Raw genomic sequence first — 22,540 nt, forward strand, 5'->3', positions numbered from 1 at the left:
TCATCAGGGAAAGAAACCAAACACGCAAACAAAAACCCAGCACATATAATAATGGCAAAGCAAACGCTTGATAATACTCTGCAGTCTTCCAGTTTTCCTGCTTTCAGCAGTTGAGCCTTGCAGCAACTGCGCCAGATGGGAGGCACGTCCTTAGGAAACTCTCCATCAGCTATTCAAATACAGCTGTGTTGGGGCACAAAGCAAGAAGTGTCCCAGCTATTTAGAACAGGATGCAAATAAAAATGCCATATATTGAATGCTCCTTAAGCACTTAGTTGGTATTCTATAAAAGAATATGATTACAATAAAAGTTTAAAAAACAAATAAAAATATCTTTTTATAAGCATTAACCAATTAACCACTGTGAATTAGGAAAGCATATGTTTTTTATTAAAAAATAAAATAATGAAAAGCAGCTTATCCCATAGTGAGACACACACACTCCAAGCATAGAAGTCAAGCTCTTTCCTCACGCATMTTGAGTATGCTTAACTAGGTAGCTGTCTAGAACAGAAGCAAGATAACCCAACCACCAGTTGGTTCTTCTCAGAGCACCCACAGCTGCAGCCAAATAAAATTCAAGAAGTTCCTAATTACAAAGACCTGAAACAGAAAACATGTGAAAATCCCAGATGGACAAAAATCAAAGCTCTTTATTCCAAAGTCTGACAAACCTGTATCTACTTCGGAATGTGCCAGAGCATCACTGCTGGCCCAGCTCAGTCTCGTCCTGCCCCAGCTCCTGCATGCACAGACATTGGGAATGTTCAGGCAGGCTCACAGATGGAACTTTGGTTTGACTGCCATCTGCTGATCCGGGTTTTGGGAAGCAGAAGAGACATTCTAGTACATGCACACAAAGCTTTCAAAATTTGAATGCCCTTTCAATTCTTGGCAGTAAATAAACTAATGAATTAGAGCTAACAGGTATTAAAAACAGGTATTTGTTAAAAAAAAAGATTTAAGCCAAATGAACTGATATCTATAAACTTTTCAGTATTTCTCAGATAACAAACATACGAAGCATTCTAATTTTGTGAGTATGAATAATATGGCTAGTGAAACAAGTGTATATGATGCACAGAACCACTTTATACAAGGAACAAACACAGAAATACGTACAACAACTACTCTCTGAAGGAAACAGAAACATAACCAAAGGAATTATGAAGTAGAAAAATAAAAAATATTAGACAATCTTAATATTTCTTTTTATATTTATTTTTATATTTATTTTTATATTTATTTTATATTTTCTCTATTTCTTCCCAAGAAGAAGAGCATCCCAACAATTGATTTTGCCACAAAAACACTTGGCATTATATTGAGTGTTTGTTCCATTGCATTCAAATGAGGAAAAAAAAGAAAAAAGAAAAGAAAAAAACAGCTCTTTCAGGACCATCACATTCCGCTATTTGTTTTCCTTCCAGGTAGCATATACTTTGAAGGGCTAACTGGGTGACTTCAGCTTGTGCAAGTGTCTGCAGCAGGGGACTAAATAACCTGCGCGTGTGCAGCAGGTTACCATCTTCCAGCATTAGGATCAGCTGCCTTGGAAAACACTCGCTTCATGTCCACTTTCTCCCTTGACTTTGCTGAGGCAGGTCAGCTCTTCCCTCCCACTTTCATTTTGTTCCTTCAGCAAAGCTGTAGTGTTCTCCTTCTTTTATTATGTAGGAAAAGTAGAAAAATCCAGTGGTTACCTTTTCCCAGTGGACATGTTTAAAACCCAAGGATTCAGGAATAGCAAACCAATCACACACAGGGTTGCACTCACGGTGCACTGTGGCACATGGGATGCTACCTGGAGTGACATTTTTTTCTAGTTCCTACAATTCCARTTCTGCAGACATTCAAACACACGCTTAGCTCTAAAGTAAAGCATAAGCATAAATGACTGCAAGGTGGAAAACGAACAGAAATTTGGCTAATGGGAAGAGAAAAAACATTACGAAGGCTTGAGCGTGGACTGAAGGAGTTCCAACAAACCAAAGCAGCTTCCATGTTAGTATTTTTTGTATCAGTAATTTTATGAGAATAAGATCTTCCTGAATAAAAAGTAAACCCATGGAAATCTRACCATACACAACACACACACGCTCCAACCAAAAAAAAAGAATAATGGGATTAGATTTTTCTGCAAGCCCAGAACTTCAGCTGCACGCCAGGTACATAAATTCTACCGAGTCGGAATGAAACCACAACTTCTATTCTCTTAGAAAAATAAAAATAATYTAAAATGTTTTCCCCATCTCAGGAGGTTAATGGTTCCAATTCATATTCTTGCTTTTCCAAGGACTTACATTATTTGTGTTCTCATTCTGTTGCAGTATCACTGGCAGATCTTGTTAAAGTACAGCTTTGTTATGGAAATGTGTCTGATTGAAGAATTTCTTTATTTGTGATGTGGCATCTTCTGTGAAATATACTGTTTTCGCATTCAAAACACAGACAGAACAGATTCCTGGTCTAAACCAAACCTGCAAATGACCTAGTGCAAAACCAGCAAATGTTCCAGGACCTTCAGGTTACCCTGGAATTCTTCCCTTTTCATGCACTAGCCACTAGAAATAAAAATAATGCAAAGGAATCAGACCTGGATATACAAGGTTCCACCTTCAGCCATAGTCCTGGCATCTCTTTGGATACTGGGATTACACAGTTGTAGAAGAAGGAAGAATTTTGTCCTTCGTGACATTTTTATGAGTGTTTACCAGTAGCTTTCTCGAGGAGCAGGGAAGGAACAGTGCCTAATGACGCAACTATAGCATCTACAGCAACTACAGTCTTTTAAGCTTATTTTCACCAGCACTKTAATCTGCCTGTGCAGGCTGCAGAATACAGAGGTCTCCAGAGAGAAGGTGCCATGTTTACATAGCCACTAATGTGGTGATAACAGCAGGGAGGAGCACCAGCTCTTCCAGTTCACACTTGCCCTTTGCACTGCCCCATCCCCTGGCAAGACTTGCCCCCGGAGAGCCAACACAGCGTTCAAGCAGTATCAGAAAACACCTCGCTAGCGACAGGGCAAGTTCAGAGAGTAGCATGCAACAAGAAGCAAGGAAATAAAAGTTTCTCAACAACAGAGAAATGTGGGTTTTAGCATACTCCTTTCCTGATGAATCTAACACAATTTTCATTTATGGAATCAGTTGTTAAGCTTCATTTCTGCTGCATGGAACTAAGTCATTATTTAAGAGTAAAATCCTGAATGAAGCTGAGGTTTCCCAGAGAGCTCCAGCTCCCCTGGAGAGTGGATTGCCCAAAAGGACAGACAGGAACGCCCAGAGAAGGACAAAAAAATGGGAAGCAGTGGAGAAAATGAGGATGAAAACAGAGGGTTACAYTTCCTCACACTCACTCCAAGGGCATCATTAGTGCATGAAGACAACACAGAAGCTCAGATATCAGATGAAATCATAATCACTAAAACAGGTTTTTAAAGACTTTAACACACTTTAAAATTAAAYGTGTGAAAGAACAGTGTTCCATTTTTTCAAATGTGTCAGCTAGCACAGAGGACTTGCATTCCTTAATAAAACTAAAATAAATGGCCATTTTATAAGCACAGTAACATGTTCCAAGGTGTGCGCTTGCCAATTACACACACCTCATACGCTGACTGATGCACACACACACCCTGGCGCGTGTTCTTGCTTACATAGCTCACGTGCCTCCCTCTTAAGTAATGGAAATAACCTTTCCTTGCAAACTGGCTAAAGCTGCCTCTTCTTGCTTGGTGACTTCTGCAGAAAATATTCACTGCTCCGAAAAACAACTTCTGACACAGAGCGAGGCTACTGGCAACCCCCGGYGCACCCTCCTCCTGCAGGAGCCAGCTCCGTGATAGCCTCCATTCTCCCCCACTCCCAGGCATGTGTTTCCCCTCAGACTGGACGGGCATTTAGCATTTCCTACATGCACTGCTGCCTATGCAGTCCTTTTTCCCTGGCAGATAGTTACCCTCAACAACTGCCTGTTGCTCTGCTTTCATTTTCAGGAAGATGGGCGCAATCTCTCACGTCCTCAACACACTGACAAGTTACTCTATAGCATGGGAGATGTTCCACTAACCTAGACGTGAAAAGACAAGCGCAGCACATTTCACATGGCTCTCCCAAAATATCTAGTTACAATTTAAGGAAATATCCACAAGTTAAATGTTCTTAAAATCATCTCTTGCCTTCTCCTCTCCAAYCAAAACAAACCCAAGCTTTCCTTTTTCAGTTTCACTAACATCCTGCAATTCAGTATATACTAACCTTGGAGTCAAAAAGCTACACAATTACATACAATCTTTTTTTCCTCTCATCAGCTGAAGACAAGAGAACGCCCCTGCACTAGGAGCTTGAAAGCTTTAAGCTCTGTTTATAACTGCAGCTTCTTAGACATTTCCCTCTGAAGACATCAGAGGATGGCTCTGCTGGAATAGCAGCAGCCCAGGAAGCAGCCAAAAATCAGTTGCCTCCATCTATTAAGTAAGACTGAGGCATTTGCAGAAAAAACACATGATCATCTTCATCTTTTCCTAGGGACACACGGGACACATTTCATCCTCATCTCAATTCCTCCCTCCTGTCCCTTTGCATAGGACTACCTTGTTCACCTACTCCCGTTATTTAGAGGCGGATTTGTTTTCCTGAAAGAAAAGACTATACAGCTTCATAGCCAGATGCAGTGGTCTGCGTGGGGGAAAAGGTAAAGTTTCAGCTCAAACACCAGGTGTTTTGAGAAGCAGCTGCTTTGCTCTGGAAACACAGCATGGGCATGGACAAGGGCAGGCTTGAGTTGGGATGAAGAGCATCCCTCTTGCTAATCTCCCCAGAGGACCATCCTCTGCTGGCCTCTACTTCTGTTTCCTTATCTGAGGAATGGTTAGGTGGCAGTGACACAAATTTTGTCATATATACTGGGCATAAGAAATAATGAAGTGGAGGTGGGACAAATAAAAAAGGAGGAGCATAATGAYAGAAAGAGGTTGCTATACAGTTACAGGTATTGATGTGGCACTAGAGGGAAAAYACACCAGCAGCAGCATTGTAACTTTAATGTATACAAATAATTTCATAAACAATTTTAATTTTGTCCAAATTATAAACTTGGAGTTTTAATGGAGAACTGGAACACACAGCCCATCTGAGGTAATGGCTAGTAAAAGCTCAATAAATCTATTTTAAGTTTAACAGCACGAAGAATGCAAAGCAAGAGTAGCAGCAGCGTGGTACCTCCAGAACAAAGAAGTGGTTCCCAAACCAACCACTGTCAACACATGCCAGGGAGGACAGCAGACACTGGCCCAAGAAACACAGGCAGCAACAGCAATTCAAGAAGATGCTCTGAAGAGCAAACAGAATATTGTTATAAAGACACCCCAAAGTACAATTAAGGAAAGGTGTTTTCCTTTCTAAGCTTTTTTATACAGCTGGTAGAGGCATTTTTCTCTATAATATAAAACTTAATTCAGCATGGAGGAATACATTTCCRTTTAAAACAAAGGAAAAAGTCAAATTCCTCACCTAAATGAGGACATGTTCCAGATAGCCCACAAAAGGAGCAGTCCCTTTGGATCCTCAAGAGAACTGCCGACTGGGGGCCTATCAACCACTGCCTGCCACCACTGAGCCAAAGGCTTTCAGACTCTTTTCCCTCAACCAGCTTCAAAGACTTATTAGTCTATGGGTTTGCCTAGGTTATCCCCAAAATTTACGAAGTAGTTATGATTTTCTGCCAACTCTTATAGTTGTACATACATCAGATCAGAGTTTCAAAGACACTTCTGTTATTAAACTACGCTGGCATATGCAGCCCTGAGGTTCTCCAGTGACCTAAATAGTCACTGACCACGTTTGCAGTGTTTGTAAGAGATGTTAATGTCTCATCCAGACATGAACAGAGACAGAGCTTTGTGGTCCTGCACGTATGCACAGCAATCCTTCCGTACACTTTATGAAAATGCTATATTATGAATCAATGACCCTTAGACTATTCCTTTTTTTTTTTTTCCTCTTATTATACAGTATTATGGTACTGCCTTCATTTACTTTGATGTCAGGAATTTTGTTATAACCAGGGTCTCAGAGAAAGAACTTGCTTTTCCTGATGAAATCCATTCCTTTCCTTTGTTATGTATTAGAGAGAGGCACATGAGTGGTATTTCTGCTCACCCCTCAGCAGCTGGTGTGTTGTGTGTGAGGCATCCAGCTTTCATCAGCAATGGAGCAAATAAAAACTAAAGCTGGAGCTCCCTCGAGGTGAAAAAACAACTAGTGGAAAGTCAGCCTATGCASTCCTATTCTTCTCCTCTCAAACATTTTACAAACAAGGAGGATGTTATCATTAGTCCGTTCGGTTGATTAGTAGCCTCCAAAACCGTAGAGAAACTTAAGCAAAAAAGGACTGATAWCCTCATTGAGGCGCAAGTGCATATTAGCTAATCCCTAAATTCAACAGCGCTTTAAAGTCCGTTATCGGTGCAGAAAGCTCGATCACATTCCAGCGTGCTCACTATAAGCTCTGCCATGCAGGGGTTTTCTCAACCTAAACCTGCACAGGAGACCTCCTTGAAGGCTCTTTCCCAATCCTGCCACTCGTGCTGCCCTCTCCCACAACACATCCCAGCCCGTAGTCCAGTATGGCCAATATTAAATCTGTGTGTGTACAATGCTTCACATTTCACCTTCACTTCTATTTCTACTGCAAGCTGCTTCCATTCTGCTAGGGGTGAGACAAGTGGCAGCCCTTATTATAGAAGTCATTCAACATTTTACACTGTTAGACTCTGCATTTAGTAGCTTATGCTATTCCCAGCTTTGACCTTTTTGTCCCTTCCAGGCTGGCTGGCTGCCTTGAACTGCATTGCTTTGCAATGTTCCAGTCAAAACGTTTCAGCTGTTGCATGAGGCTGAGATGAGAAAAAATTTGTTGCTTTGTTTTCAAATTAAAAAAAAAAATGATAAAAATAAAATGCCTTCACCTTAACCTTCGGAGGAAGGATGTAAGATCTGACTCTTGTTAGAAGGATACCAATATGCTCCATTTGATAAAGCCTAGCAAGGTTTCTTCACAGTTAGCAGATATATTTTCCCTATTTTTATTTAAAGACTCATCTAACCGATGCTCCAGGAGTCTGCAGGTGATGCTGGGTCYAGGCTCTCAAAACAGCAGCATGAAAGCGACCTCTTCACCTCCATGTGGCGGCCTAAGCTTAGCCAAACAGGAGGAGGAACCGTGGAGAATCCGGGGTGGGCAGACAGCCTGGAAGGACCTAACACCTTGGGGAGGAGATTTRGACAACTAAGAACAGGAACTATGAAGGTTTGGAGAAAGCGTTTGTAGAACAAAATACACCACACCAGTGCACGGAAAAAAGATTAGCATCAGCTGGGAAAAAAATAGGAGTTAGGGTTGAGATTAGAAGAAAAATTTGCTCAGGGCACTATAGCCAGGATATATAGAATATATATCAGTGGAATACTSCATAAAGAGAACTGAACAGGAAGAAACATGGTGAGACTTAAGGAACGAGTTAGACTAATGCAAAGCAGAAAGAAACATAACTATTTTCCAAGTTACCTAGCCATTCCTACATTTTTAGAAATATCTTTGATAAGGGGCAAAAAAGTCCCATTGCTGCATAGCACATATGCCAGGAAACAGCAAGGGAATTTAATATTGCTGTCAGTTTACCAGTTATCCCAAACAACTAAGTCTTCTATGGCGAATCCAAAGGTTTCTATCCTGCTGACAATCATAAAGATATCAGTATGATATTATATGATGGGATCTGTATTTTAAAAGTGTCAGGAAATCACAGCTCCCCCAAAATCTAGTAATTGTGCAACTGATTTTTAATACTGTAAATCAAAGCTAAGGAAAAGTTATGGCAAGGAAATGTGAGTATTAACATAATTAAATTCTATGTGATTATAACGACTTATAAAAATAATTTTAGTTAATGCAATTTAATTACGCATGCACAATGAATACCAACCATTTTAATAAAGGTAGTAAAAAATGGCACTATGATGCTTTTGCACAAAAAATGACTGAAGTTTGTACATGCACTCTTACGTATGGGAGCCCTTAGCTCACGAGTGCACACACCATTCTCTGTAATGCTATTTGAATACACTAAACACACCACACTACACACATGCTGTGCAATTTGCATCTGCAAAAAGGAAGGCTGGGCAGGAGACCAAGTGCAAACGGAGCCCTCAGAGCRTCCGAGGCTACAGCCCAAGTACTGTAATCACAGCCCTTCCTCCGGGTTCACTGGCCTACGCTAACATCCTTTTCAGATCATTCCCAGAATACTTAAAAATCAAGTCTTCCTGGAATGCCTCCTCTTCCTGTTATCGCTAACCTCATTAAGCTTATCAAATATAAAAGTGCCCATGCCATCCGAGGCACTGACAGTGCAACAAGCCTGCTGTGATGTGCCTCGTGTGCCCTGAAGCTCAGTGTCCTCAGTTACACGTCCTGGAGGTGCTGAGAGCTCCTGGGGCTGCTCCCACARTGTCCCGAATCCTGCCACGTGTCTCTGGAGAGCAGCTCAGCTGCCCGTCCCCTCCAGATCACCCAAATGCCGAGACAAAGCGGGAAGAGTAAAGCGAAAGGATCTGGAGGGAAGGGGTTCTCATCACACAGCTTGGTCTCAGGTAAGCCCAGCAGAAAGTTAATACCTGTACATTTATAAACACACGCAAGCTGTAGTGGTCAGGACGTGGCACAAGGGTGCATGGAACTTGTTCATAAAATGAGCATAGTTTCTCCAAACCAACTTGTTTGCTGGCTACTAACTCCACATGAAAAATAAGAGTTGACCTAACCCAGCATTTGCGATTTTATACCCAGGCTCCACGTACTTCTCAAACACACTTCATTCCCAGCAGCATGATTGATTCTCATTCCCAAATGCATGCGCCCGCAGAAATACCGTGTCAATTCCATGTAACTGCTGAAGAAAAAAAGCTGATATCTTAGTTACACACTCCTTGGAATGTGGGCTGCTATTTATACCACAGAAGTGAATCCAACAGTCTTCAAAATTTCCCACTTTGTTAACAATTAGGAGACTTCGTATCACACTGCTCCTCATCTAGGCTTTATGAGGCTAAGAGGTACAAAAAAGAACAAACTTTGGCCTTTGGCCATTACATCCCATCTTTGTATTTTTACAGATTAAACAAACGTAGTTTGATACCTTCAAATAACTTTTCTGGCTTGTGTTACACAGAGGTTTATGAAAGTATAAGTGATGCTAAAATACATGACTGAGCCAATGTAAGGAATGCTTTCCGTTATAAAGAATAAGAGCATGTATATTTACTTTTCTATCTGAAGTAAAACTATTCTATTTTACATATACTGTTTGGATGTATGTTTTCCACAGACAAAATAAAGTCATTTTATCTTGGTTCTACAGTATATCTGTTAAAGAAGAAAATATGCAGCCCGGCAAGTTTTCCCTCCAACCCTTCTTTTCAGGCAAGTAATAAATCTTGAGTGAAAAAGTCACTGTGCTCTTCAGCTGTCACCACTAAGAGGGTTTTTTATTTTCCTTTTTTTAAACCATAGCAGCCTTAAGGCTGATTTACTACTCAGCCCTCACACTCTGACAATCTAATAGTTGGAAACAAAAATCACTTTTGCACACCTGGAAATATTTTATTTGCTGTACTCATGAGAAAAYAAGGTTTTCATCAGGGAGGAAAAAAATAAAGACAGCAGAGACGGAAAGGGAGAGAGAAGGACACTAAGGTGAATCTTAAAATCCAGTTTTTGCCTTAATGATAAACTTCATCCACTAACATCCACATACCCCATGTTTGCAGAGGGTGGCAAGATTTTTTAGGGATTATGTGTTCACTGTGCAACCCAGCTTCACATCATCAGTTGGGAGGTCTTGGCCAGTAGACAGCCATGCTCGTCACCTATATCTTATTCAGTTGTTTGAGTCTGGCAGGTGAAAAGAATTTGTGACAACTTGAAAATCATTTCACTTTTTCTCTTTTTTTTTTTCCCAACAGACTTTGCAGGCTCTTCATCACCTTATAATGTAAACACTCAGTATTAATAACGGCAAAATTAGATCCGTGAGAAACAACTACTTTCAAGAACATCTCTTTGCTCTCATAGTCAAAGTTGCAAGTTTAACAAAATTAAGAGTAAAACCCAAACACATGCCAGAGGAAAGCAATTGATGGGAAAAGAAAACGTGCTAATGCCAAGACTGTGAAACAATTTTAAAATATCAGATCCTCTTTTCAATGGCATGTAGTTTGATATCGTTTTTCCCTAAAGCTTCATTTTCTGAAAATTTATTGYAGGCTCCAGAAAATTCTTGTCTTCAAAAGAAACTGCACTTCTTCTGTTATTTCAAAGAACTGTGCTTGCACCTGGGCAAAATGATGTAAGCTGGCTGACTAAAAAGGAGACCCACAAAATCTCTCTCTCTTTTTAATCCCAAGGCTTTAGAAGAATATGGGGAGTGCCCTTCTACAAGCAGAGAGGCATTTCAGCATTTAAAGGAAAAGAACTAATGTTCAGCAGTGTGGAGAGCTATGGCTATTGCATTTACATGCTTGTATTTCTGGTCCAAAATGCCTTCCCACCTGTTCTAGTCTAGCAATGACATTTCAGGAATGGGATATCAAGCGGAGTAATCACTTTAGCAAGTTACTTATTAGTTATCTCTAACAGTCCTCAGGCTGGACTTGTTCATCTGCAGTAACCTAGCAGTGCCAAAAAAAAAAAAGTATATAAACCAATTTCATTCGCACTATTGTTTGCTTTGCACTAGTGTATTCAACTTCATCAAGCACTAGATGTCCCAACACTGTCTACTACTAAAGGGCATCCACTCCTGTGCCACTTACCTTCCGAATCTGGAAGAACTCTGTGCATCTGTTCAGCACAGCTGTGACCCTCTTCTAGCTTTAGCAGCTAATATTTCTATGAGGGGGTTTCCCATTGGAGCATTAGGGCTGGAAGTGTCAGAGTTCCCCTTCGTGATCCTATCCTCCATGCTATCAGTCCCGCGCGGCCTAAAGCTGCAGTAACTGCCGGGATGGTCTGTGGCAAGGATGGAGTGGGATGTTTCTYAGAGGCGTGGAGCAGAAGGACAAGAGGCATAAGTTACAGAAGGCAGTGCTGTGAGATCCTAGGCAGGAGTTCCTTGCAGTGAGGGAGGATCACACACCAGAGCAGGCTACTCGGMGAGGCTGTGAAATCTTCCTGCGTTGAGGAACTCAAAACTCACCTGGAAAGGCCTTGAGCAACCTGACCTAATGATGAAGATGGTCCTGCTTGAGCAGGAGGTTGGGCCAGATGATGCCCAAAGTTCCTTCCAACTAAGTTACTCTGTGATGGTCCATCAGAGCTCACCTAGGTTTTGGGGATGGAGGGAACGGCACACAATGCTGCTGGGTTACGTGGTTTGTGCACCAGCAGCCTTTCAGCCAGTACTGGGGACCACTGAGAGCCTGCCAAGGCAAAGCTGTAGCACAGGAAGACCCTTTAATAAAATATGTGCGACCAAAAGGTTAATCACAAATATATAAATAGAAGAATATATAGCATTGTAATGAAATACCACATCTGACTGCTAAATATGCTTGCAGTATCACCTGCTTTGTAACAGCATATATAAATTTCCAGACAATAACAAATAAATATGCAAGATTCTTTCCTAGTAACTTGTAAAACTGCAAGCCTAAATATTTGAATTTCTTCCATAAGTCTTCAGAAAGACAGAACTTTGATGTTTTTAAAAAGTAAAGGTTATTTACTTTTGCTGCAGGCAAGAAATTATAATTTCTTTACTGATTCTGCCAAATGGTTCTATCATGCATTTTTTAATTTCATCAAAATAAGCCACTTGAAATTAAGGCTGTCCTCTGACTTCACAGTAACCAACATTTTGAAGGCTGGATCAACTTGGGGAACCTCTGTTGGGCTGCTCTAACCAAAACAACTCCTCCAAAATCAAAATGAACCACAGGGGAAGGGATTTTTACTTCCTTTCCTCATGCTTGGCAGTTGCTGGGGAAAATACAGGCTGCAGTTTTATTTTGTTCACAGAAGCAGAACAGGCAACTGGTGGTACACACGTGGTTTTGAAACTGAACAAACCAATTTCAACCCTAGTGGTTAACATGCTGAAGCCAAAARAGCTTTTTTAAGGTATAAAATGGACCCAAGACTTGGAGGTGAAGTACGATAAGGTGAAAGGAGGGGAAAATAGGGAGGAAAGGCTAGGGAAAGGTTATTTTTAAAAAAGCAAAATGAATTTGCAAAAGGAGAGGAGAAAATTCCCCAGCACTGGGGAATATATATATATATATATATATACACACACACATATATAATTTGGGTCTGATACGCAAGTTGGTGTTGTAGTTAGCCTAGCACACAAGACAGCTCAAGACAGGAGCCTCCCCTGAGCCGAGCGCGTGCAGGGAGGCCGCTGGGGAGCGGCGCCGCTCCTGGGGCCGCCGCCAACCCCCAGCACCATCCGCCTGCCCACGAGGGGCAGCGCTGACAGCAGCATCTCGTTCATCTTCATTTGTCCCATCGCATCCTGTCATTCACATGCAAATGGCATTTTTGAGGACACATCTTTTCTGCGCCCCGTGATAAGCGGAGGCGAAACTGTCAGGAGCCCCGGGATGCCACCCCGTACCTCAGACCGTAACTTCACTCAGCGCCTCGTGTTTTACATCACAGCTAATGCGTTTGACATTCAAATCTGACCCGGCGGGAGGGAAAACGCTCTCCTGCAGCTACCTGCATCTTCCTTCCTGTGCTGAAACATCCAGCGCCTTCCCTGARGAGCTGCCAGTCTCTCCCTTCCCTCAGTGTCCCCTTGCTAATGGAGATTGAAACAGTGCTTAAGAGGAAAAGGATAATCTGCACGGGCAGGCGCTGAGAGCAATTCATCCTGCTCACCCGAGAAGCAGGCCCAGCACTAAAAGATTAGGAAAACAGATTACCACAAAGAGGAAAAATACGACAATCAAACTAAAGAAAACCACACAGACAAAAAATTGACAAGCAGGCCTAGGTTTTATCCCGCAGAAATCTGCCAGGCTACACTGGGAAGCTTGTCCACATCTATGTCTGTAGGGAAGTGTGATGGCTCTTGTTAYGCTGAATGATACATGGGAAAACACAGACAAGTTTTGAACAATCAGCAACTCCATAAAATATTTTTATCTGTATATTAAGAAAAAAAACACTTCTGGGGGTACAAACCAGCAAAAGCGAAAATAATTTTTTCATTACTGCTCATCAAYTCTACTTCCAGACTAAAGAATCAAGCCCACCTATTGCATAAAAAGGAGGATGCTTTTTTAATTTTACTGAACATGTTTGCTTTTTTATCATTTTCCAAGAATGTTTAGAACATCTTGTTCCAGAACATCTTACTTCCCTTCTAATAGAAATCACGCTTTCTATATCGTATGTGGGATGTAAACAGGACATGCTGGCTTTGTTTTCTTAGAAAAAACAGAAACTATCCCCAAGTACTTCTAGCATCACCTGGATGAGAAGCAAAGTCAACAAAGTTTCCCATTAAAACACAGGACACGTTTAAAACCGAAATAATATTTCAATACTGTGATGATGTCTTAGAGAAATTACCTTATTCATAGGTGCTTACAACAAGCCAAAGCAAGCTTACCACTAAGCATAACTTTCCAAAGGCTCCCTCAACATCTGTGCACCAGACAAAAACACCCCTCTGTTGTGCTTGTGGTGGTGATGAATCTTGCATTAGGCTCTGGAGCTATATTATGCCTTTGCATTTGACATTCCCATGTGCTTTTTTCAAACTACAGAAGACTAATTCTCATATATTTGCTAATTAAGAAGTAGCCATGTAAATGAAGATGACGAATGGATTAGTACTGCCATGTAAAACTTACAAAGCAAACATTCCTCAAACATTTCTTATTTTGAAAGAGTAAAATACAGACACCAGAAGATATACCAGATATATTTCCAGCCCTAGTACGTGGAAGTGAAAAACAAAGGTTGCTTTGTACCTTTATGCAATGTAAGGTACATTCATTAAAAATGACTGCATGGTCATCATATCTCCATGTGAACCAGACATTTATTACTGCAATACATACCTGAACCAATATTTTCCTATGAAGTACTAAATTGATTTAAGGACATCTTACATTTTCAGAAGGCATGACTGATCACCAAGTAAACCAAAATCCCAAGCTGAAAGATCACCTGTTGAGGCAAGCTCACAGCAGTAATGCTTCCTGGTGTCACTCACCTCTCTTCCAGGAAAGAAAAAGTGCAGGAGTGCACTAGAAAGATTGCACAGAGCCAGGAGAGGACGGCAGCCTGGCCAGCCTGGATACAGCGTGATGTGAGCCGGACAGCCACAGCCTGAGTTACCGAGCCCCTTGTATTGCACTTCCAACTTCCCCTCCCTCCTGATTAGTGACATTTTGTTTTGCCATTCTGCAAGAGAATTCTTTCTAGAAAGTTATCCCCACTTTCATTTCTTTCTACCTCAGTTTAAAAAGTTTTTTTAAAAAAAGCAAAAATATCCATTCTTTTTCACTAACGAAATTCCTATAATCATATAGTATGCTTCTCTAAGAAGGTTGTCACACACATTTTTTTCTTGAAATCCTAAAGCCCTACCACCTTTACCTGGGGAAAGAATACACAAGCCTAATGTTGCAATTTAAACACAGGTATGTTATTAGTTTTTGGCTTCCCTTCTTTCAAGTCTCTGCCATTGGAGTTGCTTAGAGCTACACAGGAAYTCGGATGCATAATAGTCTCCCTTCCAGCCACCAAAATACCCCCAAACCTTGCCCATGGTCATTACCACAGCTCTTTAGATCCAGACAGTTTTCAGACTTTGCTGACTATAAACAATAAATAAATAAAGCAAGCCAGGGATGATAAAGGGGTTTCCATAAGCTGTTACCAAATCAACCTTAATGATTTGATTGCAAGTATCACCTTGTCTCAGTTCAAGGAAGTTGCAGCATTTAGCTAATTTCTGGGTAAACCCATCACTCTTCTGATTTGGTCCCATATCAGTGATATGTCATCATCCCTCTCCCTGGTCTAAGACACCTTAGCTAAAATCAACTATTTCTACAAAGCTGTATACACGAACAGATCTTTTCAGAAACAAATATTTCCTCTCACTGCCTCTGTACAGTTTAGGTGCATGAATGATGTGAATTTTTACCCCCATGTTAAAACTTAAATGTTCGGTCCTAGGGAAAGAGGCCTGGATTTGCATCAGCAGTGCAGATACAATAAACTTRCTTTTAATGCATAAAGTCCTGTGTAAAACTGTCCCAAGGAAATGCAAARATTGTAAATAAAAGCTAAAACATAGGAAAACAGTGTTCACTGAGAAGGGAGTGAGTCCAAGGGAAACTGAATAAAGGGGAAAAGAGAGRCAACTGAATTTCTAATATTGACGATGATAACACAGAAAAATGTTGAATCAGCCCAGAAGGAAAATCCCTTTCTATTAAACAAAGTGCTGTTTTTCAAACTCAGCTCAGTCTGAGCCCAAAGAGGATGGTTACCAGAGAAAACTGAAAGCAATTTGACGAAACCGAGATCTTCTGTGGAAAAAAATCCTTTTTGCAGAAATGTCCTTTTCACTGATGTGCTTTATCATCTTGTACTGAAGACTCCCTGCTGGCTCTCCTTTGCCATGCCTGGCACACAGCAGTGTTATAGACAGCCAGCACAGTGGCTTCCTTGAGCTCAAAGGGAAGAGTGCTGTCTTCTGGAGCCAAAATTTGACTTTTATTCTTAGAACTTCCTCCATATGTATATAACCCTTACTTTAAAATTGTGTGCTTCACAAGCATTTTATCCCGGAATGTTCCAAGACAAACAGAAAGAAATAGTCCACAAATACCTTACAATGGAAGAATTTGTTATGCTAAAAATATTTATAAAACTTCTAAGGAACCCAAGAAGAGATGGGAAAAGATCTGACTGGTTGTCAACAAATACGTGAAAGTTGAAGGTGAAAAATTGTGGAGTAARTCCTGGAAACTTACTCACACTACTGAACATCTCCTAGCTGCGAGAAGACACACCAGTTGCAGGCTGTTCTAAAGTGTATTTTCATAGAGGATGGCTGGGCTGGTTTTATGTTGGGAAGATTCCTGCAGTAGGTTTTACAGCTCTCTTGTTTTTATGAACTTGAGCTGCTCATGTCGTTTCAGCAGAGCTGCCTCAGGAGCTGCTGAGAAACTGCTGCTTGCAGTTGGAACCCGTATTGCTGGCGAGCAGCTACAGGCTCGGAAGGGATATTTCATCTTTTGAAAGGAAGTAACTAATGAAACCAACAGTCCAGCAAACTCCTGTGTAAACAAACACACCAGGAGCAAAACACACAAAAGCAGCTAGACAGAACTGTTGTTGCACAAATTCAATGAGCTTGACTTCGGAAAATGTCACTTAGAAAACTGATACTTACGGCTATTACAGAACATTTGTTTTGTTAAAACTGCAAGAACAAAAGCGAGGGACATGATCTTTTCCTTTGCCTTGTCTTCATTTTCAAACTTCTCCCCTTAATCATTTAATTGATTAGACAACAGTTTGGAAGATAAACAAAAATAATTGGATTATTCCAGAAGCTGGTCTTCACAAGAGAACAGCATATGCAACAGTGCATTTATTCTTACCTTGTCTATCATGTCAGGCCTGTTGGTAGCTGCCAAAATAGTCACATCCTTTAGCTGTTCTATCCCATCCATTTCCGTTAATAACTGAGCCAAGACACGGTCTGCTACGTTGCCAGCACCTGAAGAGCTAATTTCAAAAAACAAAAAAAAAAAAGTCAAAAAAAAGTCACAGACTGCTCAATTTTATCATGATCTTGATCTGCCTTTTTTTTTTTTTTTATTCTTTCTGATGTTTCGTTTTACTTTCAATAGCTATAGATAAATTAATATCACTTACACATAGCAAGTAACGCTGTGTTGCTCAGCAAGTCCTTCAAACGGAGCTTGTTACCTACTGTCCTGCTATGGAGGTTGTGAGGACTGTAACACAATATAGTTGTCTGGAATAGACATTTGTCGGATGGTAAAAACGGAATTCATGTAGCTTCTCACTAGCCAGGCAAACATCAGTTTTTATCACCATCCAAGCGAATGCTTACTCCAACTCAGTGTAAAAAAATAAGTCTATGTATTTTGCAGAGTTACTCTAAACTCTTAGGTTCTCCCCATCAAATGGGAATGAATTGAGTATTGACCAGCTTCCCCATGATAGCATTGTCAGGCCCTCTAACTCAGCTCATTTTCCAGATATAAGGATTTAAAAAAAAAAAAAAAAAAAAAAAAAAAAAAAAAAGATAGAGGAATATTCTTTTTTTTTTTTTTTCATTTGGAACTAACTCTGGCAATCTTGAATCTATGCGAGATGAAATTTATGAAAATTGCTTAAATATATATAACAGAATTATTATGGAAATAAATGCTATTATTTTCATTAAAGCTTATAATATTTTAAAAAGAATAACCAAGTAACATGCCACCTTCTTCTTAGACAATTATTTGTAAATGTGTAAATATACATATATGTCCATACACATGTATACAAAGCCTCTTCTGTTCTGTTTACACTGCATAAAGCAAGATATTTTGCAATAAATAATAAATCTGACTGAACAGTTGTACTCTTTAAACTCCAAGATCCTTTTTAAACTGTGCCATCTTAAATGTGCATGAAATAGGCTTTATTTCAGAAGCATCAAAACAAATAAGTATCTATGCGCCATATGGTTTTCTTACTTTTCAAAAGCTCTAGGAAACATTAGGACTGTACAGAAATAATGCATATACACAGACACACTGTAGAGATTATGCAGATAAGCTCCTAAGAGCATCCAGCTCCATATCTACATACACACACATGAAACTGCAAGGAAATACTGTTTTACAACCGTGTGACTTCCTTCCTTAACGAGAGGATTAGTTGTAATAAACGTCACTATTCCTGTAACTGGAAGGTAAAAAAAAAAAGGGCGACACTTAACACCTGGAAAAGAAAAAAGTAGAGATGTCCTGTCACTAAAATTTTATTTTTAAACCCTACCTGGGAACCTGCCGCAGTGTCCCTGCTGGCAACTCGGGCGTTGAGGCCTGGCGAGCAGGCTCGGGCGTGCGGAAGGCGGCAGCGAGCGGCCTGTTCCCAAAGCTCCCTCTGCTGAACAAGGGCAGCAACTGAAGCGGAGCTGTTGAAGCAGGTAGGTGGAAAGCAGCTGGTGGGTTGCCAAATAACGTGGAAAATGCAATTTTTACTCAACTTAATCCAAAAAGACGAGGTCTGCTCTTTTCTACATGGTCTTCCCTTGGAAAAGACCAAATAAAAGGTACAGTATASGCCTTCCTTCTTGGAAGGGACTGATCTTCAAGGGCTATTCCGCTCTCCCTGGGCCACTTCATGTCTCTACCTTTAAACAGCATTGAAAAGTGTCTCTCTAATCAAAACAAACTCTCCCTGATTCCTCAAACTCCCTAGAGCATCACGCTAAGTAGCAAAGTGTGATACTATAATGAAGCTGGGGTTTTTTTTCTTCAACATACATTTATTCTATTGCCATCCCTATATAGACAGAATCAAAATAATTTCCACCTCAAAATGTTTTGAAAGTACTTTTTCTAAAGTATTTATAAGCATTTACAAAGACATACAGGCACCTCCATGCACAAACACAACACAATTGTACAGCCAAACCTCACTCTCCAAAAAGCCATTCCGATTTCCACACATAAACACTCTGTTTCCAATAGGTGTAACACAGAATATGCACATATAGCTGCATATAGTTATTACTGCAGCAGTGCCATACACCTTCCACATGCCTCTGAGCCACAGTTGCTGAACGTCTCAGAGCCAAAGCAGCTTAATGACACCACATTCGCCCTACTTAAGTTCTCTCGCTTTCCTTTGCCACGACTGTTCCCGTAATTTTCCAGTACAAAACAGTTAACTTATCAGACCTAATCTGAAAAACATCCTTGAGGAGCTATAACAAACGCTGGCTCACAGAATATTCAGGTTGCTAAGACATAGCAGAAAGGCGACTCGGGTTAGCAGTTGTCAGCTTTTTGGTTTGCTGCAGCCTGTTAGAAACTCCCAGGAGATGTTTGGGCTTTCCTAACATACCCCTGGGTCACAGCCCCGCTGACCTGTAGCGGGCTGAGCATGATAAAACACTCGAGGTGTTGCACAACGATAGGAAATGCTTCTCCAAGAGCAGGGAACTTAGAGGAAATTAAAATCAACTTCGTAACATAAGCTGGCCCCAGTAGGGATTCAGGCCTCCCGTCTCGCATAACTTTCACATTTATTCAACTTTATACCCAATGGACCGCACACAGGAAAAAGCTAAGCAAAGAACAAATAATTGTATTATTGGGACCAAAATGTTAAATTCACATAAGATGATGTGAAACTACAAAAGTCTGGGAAAGACAATAAGCTTTTGTTGTTGTTGAAGTAAACAGAGAAGAAATATTTGCTTTTAAAAGAAGTGGCTAGAAAGGAAACTTCAACTTTCCCAATAAAAACATTTCTCTTACAAGCTTCAGACAACAAGAGAGTTTATCCCAAACAAAACCCCACTGTTACTGGGCGACTTACACTGCAAAGGCATTCAGATTTCCCAGTTAGGCTGTAATGAGACACCTTTCATTCAAGGAAGGAGACACCAATGCAAAAGAAGRGCGTTACTATTATCTGTTACAAGTGGAATAAAAAGTTTTTAAAAACATACAAGCAAAAAAAACTATCACTAACAACAATACCTGCAAATGGCAGAATTTAGTGCTTTTAGGTACACAGCKCTCTGTATGTAGCAGAGCCGTGGGTGCAGCAGGGACCCTATGGAATTGGCGGCGGGCGCCCACGCTGCCAGCRGCTGGATGCTGTGGCCGGGCTGCCCCGCGCGCCCCAGCGCTGTCCCAGATCCTCATCGGAAGCGCAACACGCAGAGATGTATTCATCCCTTTCCCCATGATTTCCCAGCAAGGGGTTCACCTTAACACCAGCCACGTTCGTTAAGGCTGCCTGGGCTTCTGACGCAAACAGCAGGCACAGAAACGAATCGTGATGAACCCTGCAGCCCCACGCAYGCGCTGCCAAACCCAACTTGCAGCCAAGCAGCCGCCTCTCGCCCCGCTCTACCTGACCTCCACACATTGATGTCATCACCACAACTGCTCGGCAAGGGCTCTCAGAAGGCACGTCCTGGTACAAACTAATTTCCTGTCAACACACTGGCTGCAAATCAAGGCGCTCAGAATTAAGGATCTTACATAATCCGACCAGGGCCATGTGTGCTTGGGTGTGCATATATGCAGGAGCCGGGCCCTGACCAGAAATACCTTCTGCTTCAAAATAAAAAATGTGTGAGGAAAGAGGAACCTGGCTGCTTCAGAAGGCCTGAGAATTTCAAGCAATCTCTCATGCTGCTGTAATGAAATACATCAATCAGTAGGGCTACGCGCTGTTCTAATCTTTCTGCCAACTCTGCTTTTCTTAAAAATGAAGCATTTTCAAGGGCTGCATTTGCTTCCTAGTTTATCCTCTCGGTTGGAGCCAGACACGCTCCCTGCCAGGAGGCTCCCGCCAGCCCCTGGGGCGCCCGTGGGCCCCGGCACGGCACGGCGCGCGCTCCCGCGGCGCCCGCCCGGCGGAGCCGCCTCCCGGACCGCAGAGCCGCTCCGCTGCGACCTGTCGCCAACCAAAGCGGGCTGTGCTGGGGGAAACGGAGCTCCGCATCCCTGCTCAGGGCTATTCTCCCTTACAGGCACTTCCCGGGCACACTTGGAYGTGAGAAAACAGTGCGCCTTAATGTGAATTAATTCTACGCTCACCTCGCGGAGCTGCGAGACGCGGAGCACCAGCTCAAAACCCAACACGGAGAAGGCCATTGGGATGCCCTTCCTCTTTCTCATCTCCCCAGCCTCACTCAGCGCTCATTGCAACCACCCATTTCCCCRGGCACTGACCTTCGCATGTGCACATCTTGAACAAGCCTCTCCCAATTTTTCTTGGGAAGATCTTTGCGTTCAGATACATTCAACTACTGGATTTAAACGTCACCTTTCTGGCCATAGGCAGCTTTACAGCACCARATTTCTTTTGTACCTTTTCACTTGTTCAGCTTCCTTTTCTTCTTTTTCTTCTTGCTATTTGACAGATTTTTTTTTTAATATTTGAAAATCAAAATGTTGGAGAATGCAACGTGCTCACTACTAACCTCACACTGAAATCTGGTAAACTCACACAAGAGGTACACTTGCATCTTCTGAATAACTAAAACATTCCTAGAGCTGGAGAAATGCATACTTTTCCAGACCATTTCATGTCATTCTGGTCAGGAAATCTACTCAAACCCCTACCTTCATTTGAACCCTATAGAGGAGGGCCTGCAACCCTCCATAACTCCACTGACTCCATGGGCACTGAAGCCCAACGGAAAACCTTAGCTGCAGAATGAGGGCCTTAATTTCATCAGGTTGTTAAATTGTTCATGCAGAAACACAAAACACTCACACAGCAACATTCAGAGCACGCTTACAGACACAGCAACTACATAGCTGCAGAGCAAGCATGGCAGGGCCACCCTCGGGAGGAGCCCCCTTTCTGCCCAGACAACCTGCCCTCCGACAGGTCYATCAGGTGGAGGGGCAGATCTCACGAGCCATATATGAGATATATGCCCTGTATACGTTACTACAGTGGTGTTAAGCCACACACCTGAGCTCTTTTGCAAAGCTTTTCTGAGCAGAGTGTATGGACCATGTCTTTCCCCCGCTACATGCAGTATCAGGCAAGATTTACCTACAGATCAAAGATGCATTAACTTTCCCTCTCCATTCCCACTCCACCAGAAAAAAAAAARRAAAAAAAAAGAATTGCAAGAACAAACAAATTTTGTGGGTTTTATAAATACTTCTGCAGAAGATATCAATTCAAATAATTTCTTTACTGGAATCTCTGGAAATAATTTTATATCAAAACAAATGTAAAACTCATCGACATGACGAAACGGTTGGTATAAAAAAAATAACAGAGAGCACTGAATCCTGGCAGGATTCTCCGTGTCTCCAGAGCACGCAGTGGTATAAGGTTCCCATGGYACTCGAGGCCAGTGTCAGCTCACTGCACCCAAGGGTCCGCGCGCTCGCACGGGCCCACGGATTTTATGGGGTCTGACACTTGTGCCGGGGCTTTGCCAGGGTGCAGTGTCAGCACGGAGCCCCTGCCAAGTCCCTCTCCCCAGCCCCGCTGCCACAATCGGAATTAACTGTCACACTGCTTTATTTCCTCCCCTCACCAGCGCCGGTGAAATACAGCTTTGGCAGGCCAGGGTTTTCCACAGCATTAGGCAGGGAGGGAGAGGGAAAAAAAGAAAACGACAGAAAGACAGAAAGACAGAAAGACAGAAAGACAGAAAGACAGAAAGACAGAAAGACAGAAAGACAGAAAGACAGAAAGACAGAAA

At 41.7% G+C, this 22,540-nt stretch overlaps 1 protein-coding gene across 1 annotated transcript in view; it reads right to left on the reverse strand.

The window, feature by feature from the left end:
• SPATA5 (spermatogenesis associated 5) overlaps window positions 1–22,540 on the reverse strand; it is a 154,500-nt gene that overhangs the window by 92,603 nt on the left and 39,357 nt on the right. The window contains exon 10 of the mRNA XM_026051973.1: window positions 16,704–16,830. Coding sequence (XP_025907758.1) covers window positions 16,704–16,830 — 127 coding nt within the window. The remainder of the gene's footprint in view (window positions 1–16,703; window positions 16,831–22,540) is intronic.

This window comes from Nothoprocta perdicaria, unplaced genomic scaffold, assembly GCF_003342845.1.
Source record: "Nothoprocta perdicaria isolate Ctin4 unplaced genomic scaffold, notPer1 scaffold_81, whole genome shotgun sequence".
Classification (NCBI taxonomy): domain Eukaryota; kingdom Metazoa; phylum Chordata; class Aves; order Tinamiformes; family Tinamidae; genus Nothoprocta; species Nothoprocta perdicaria.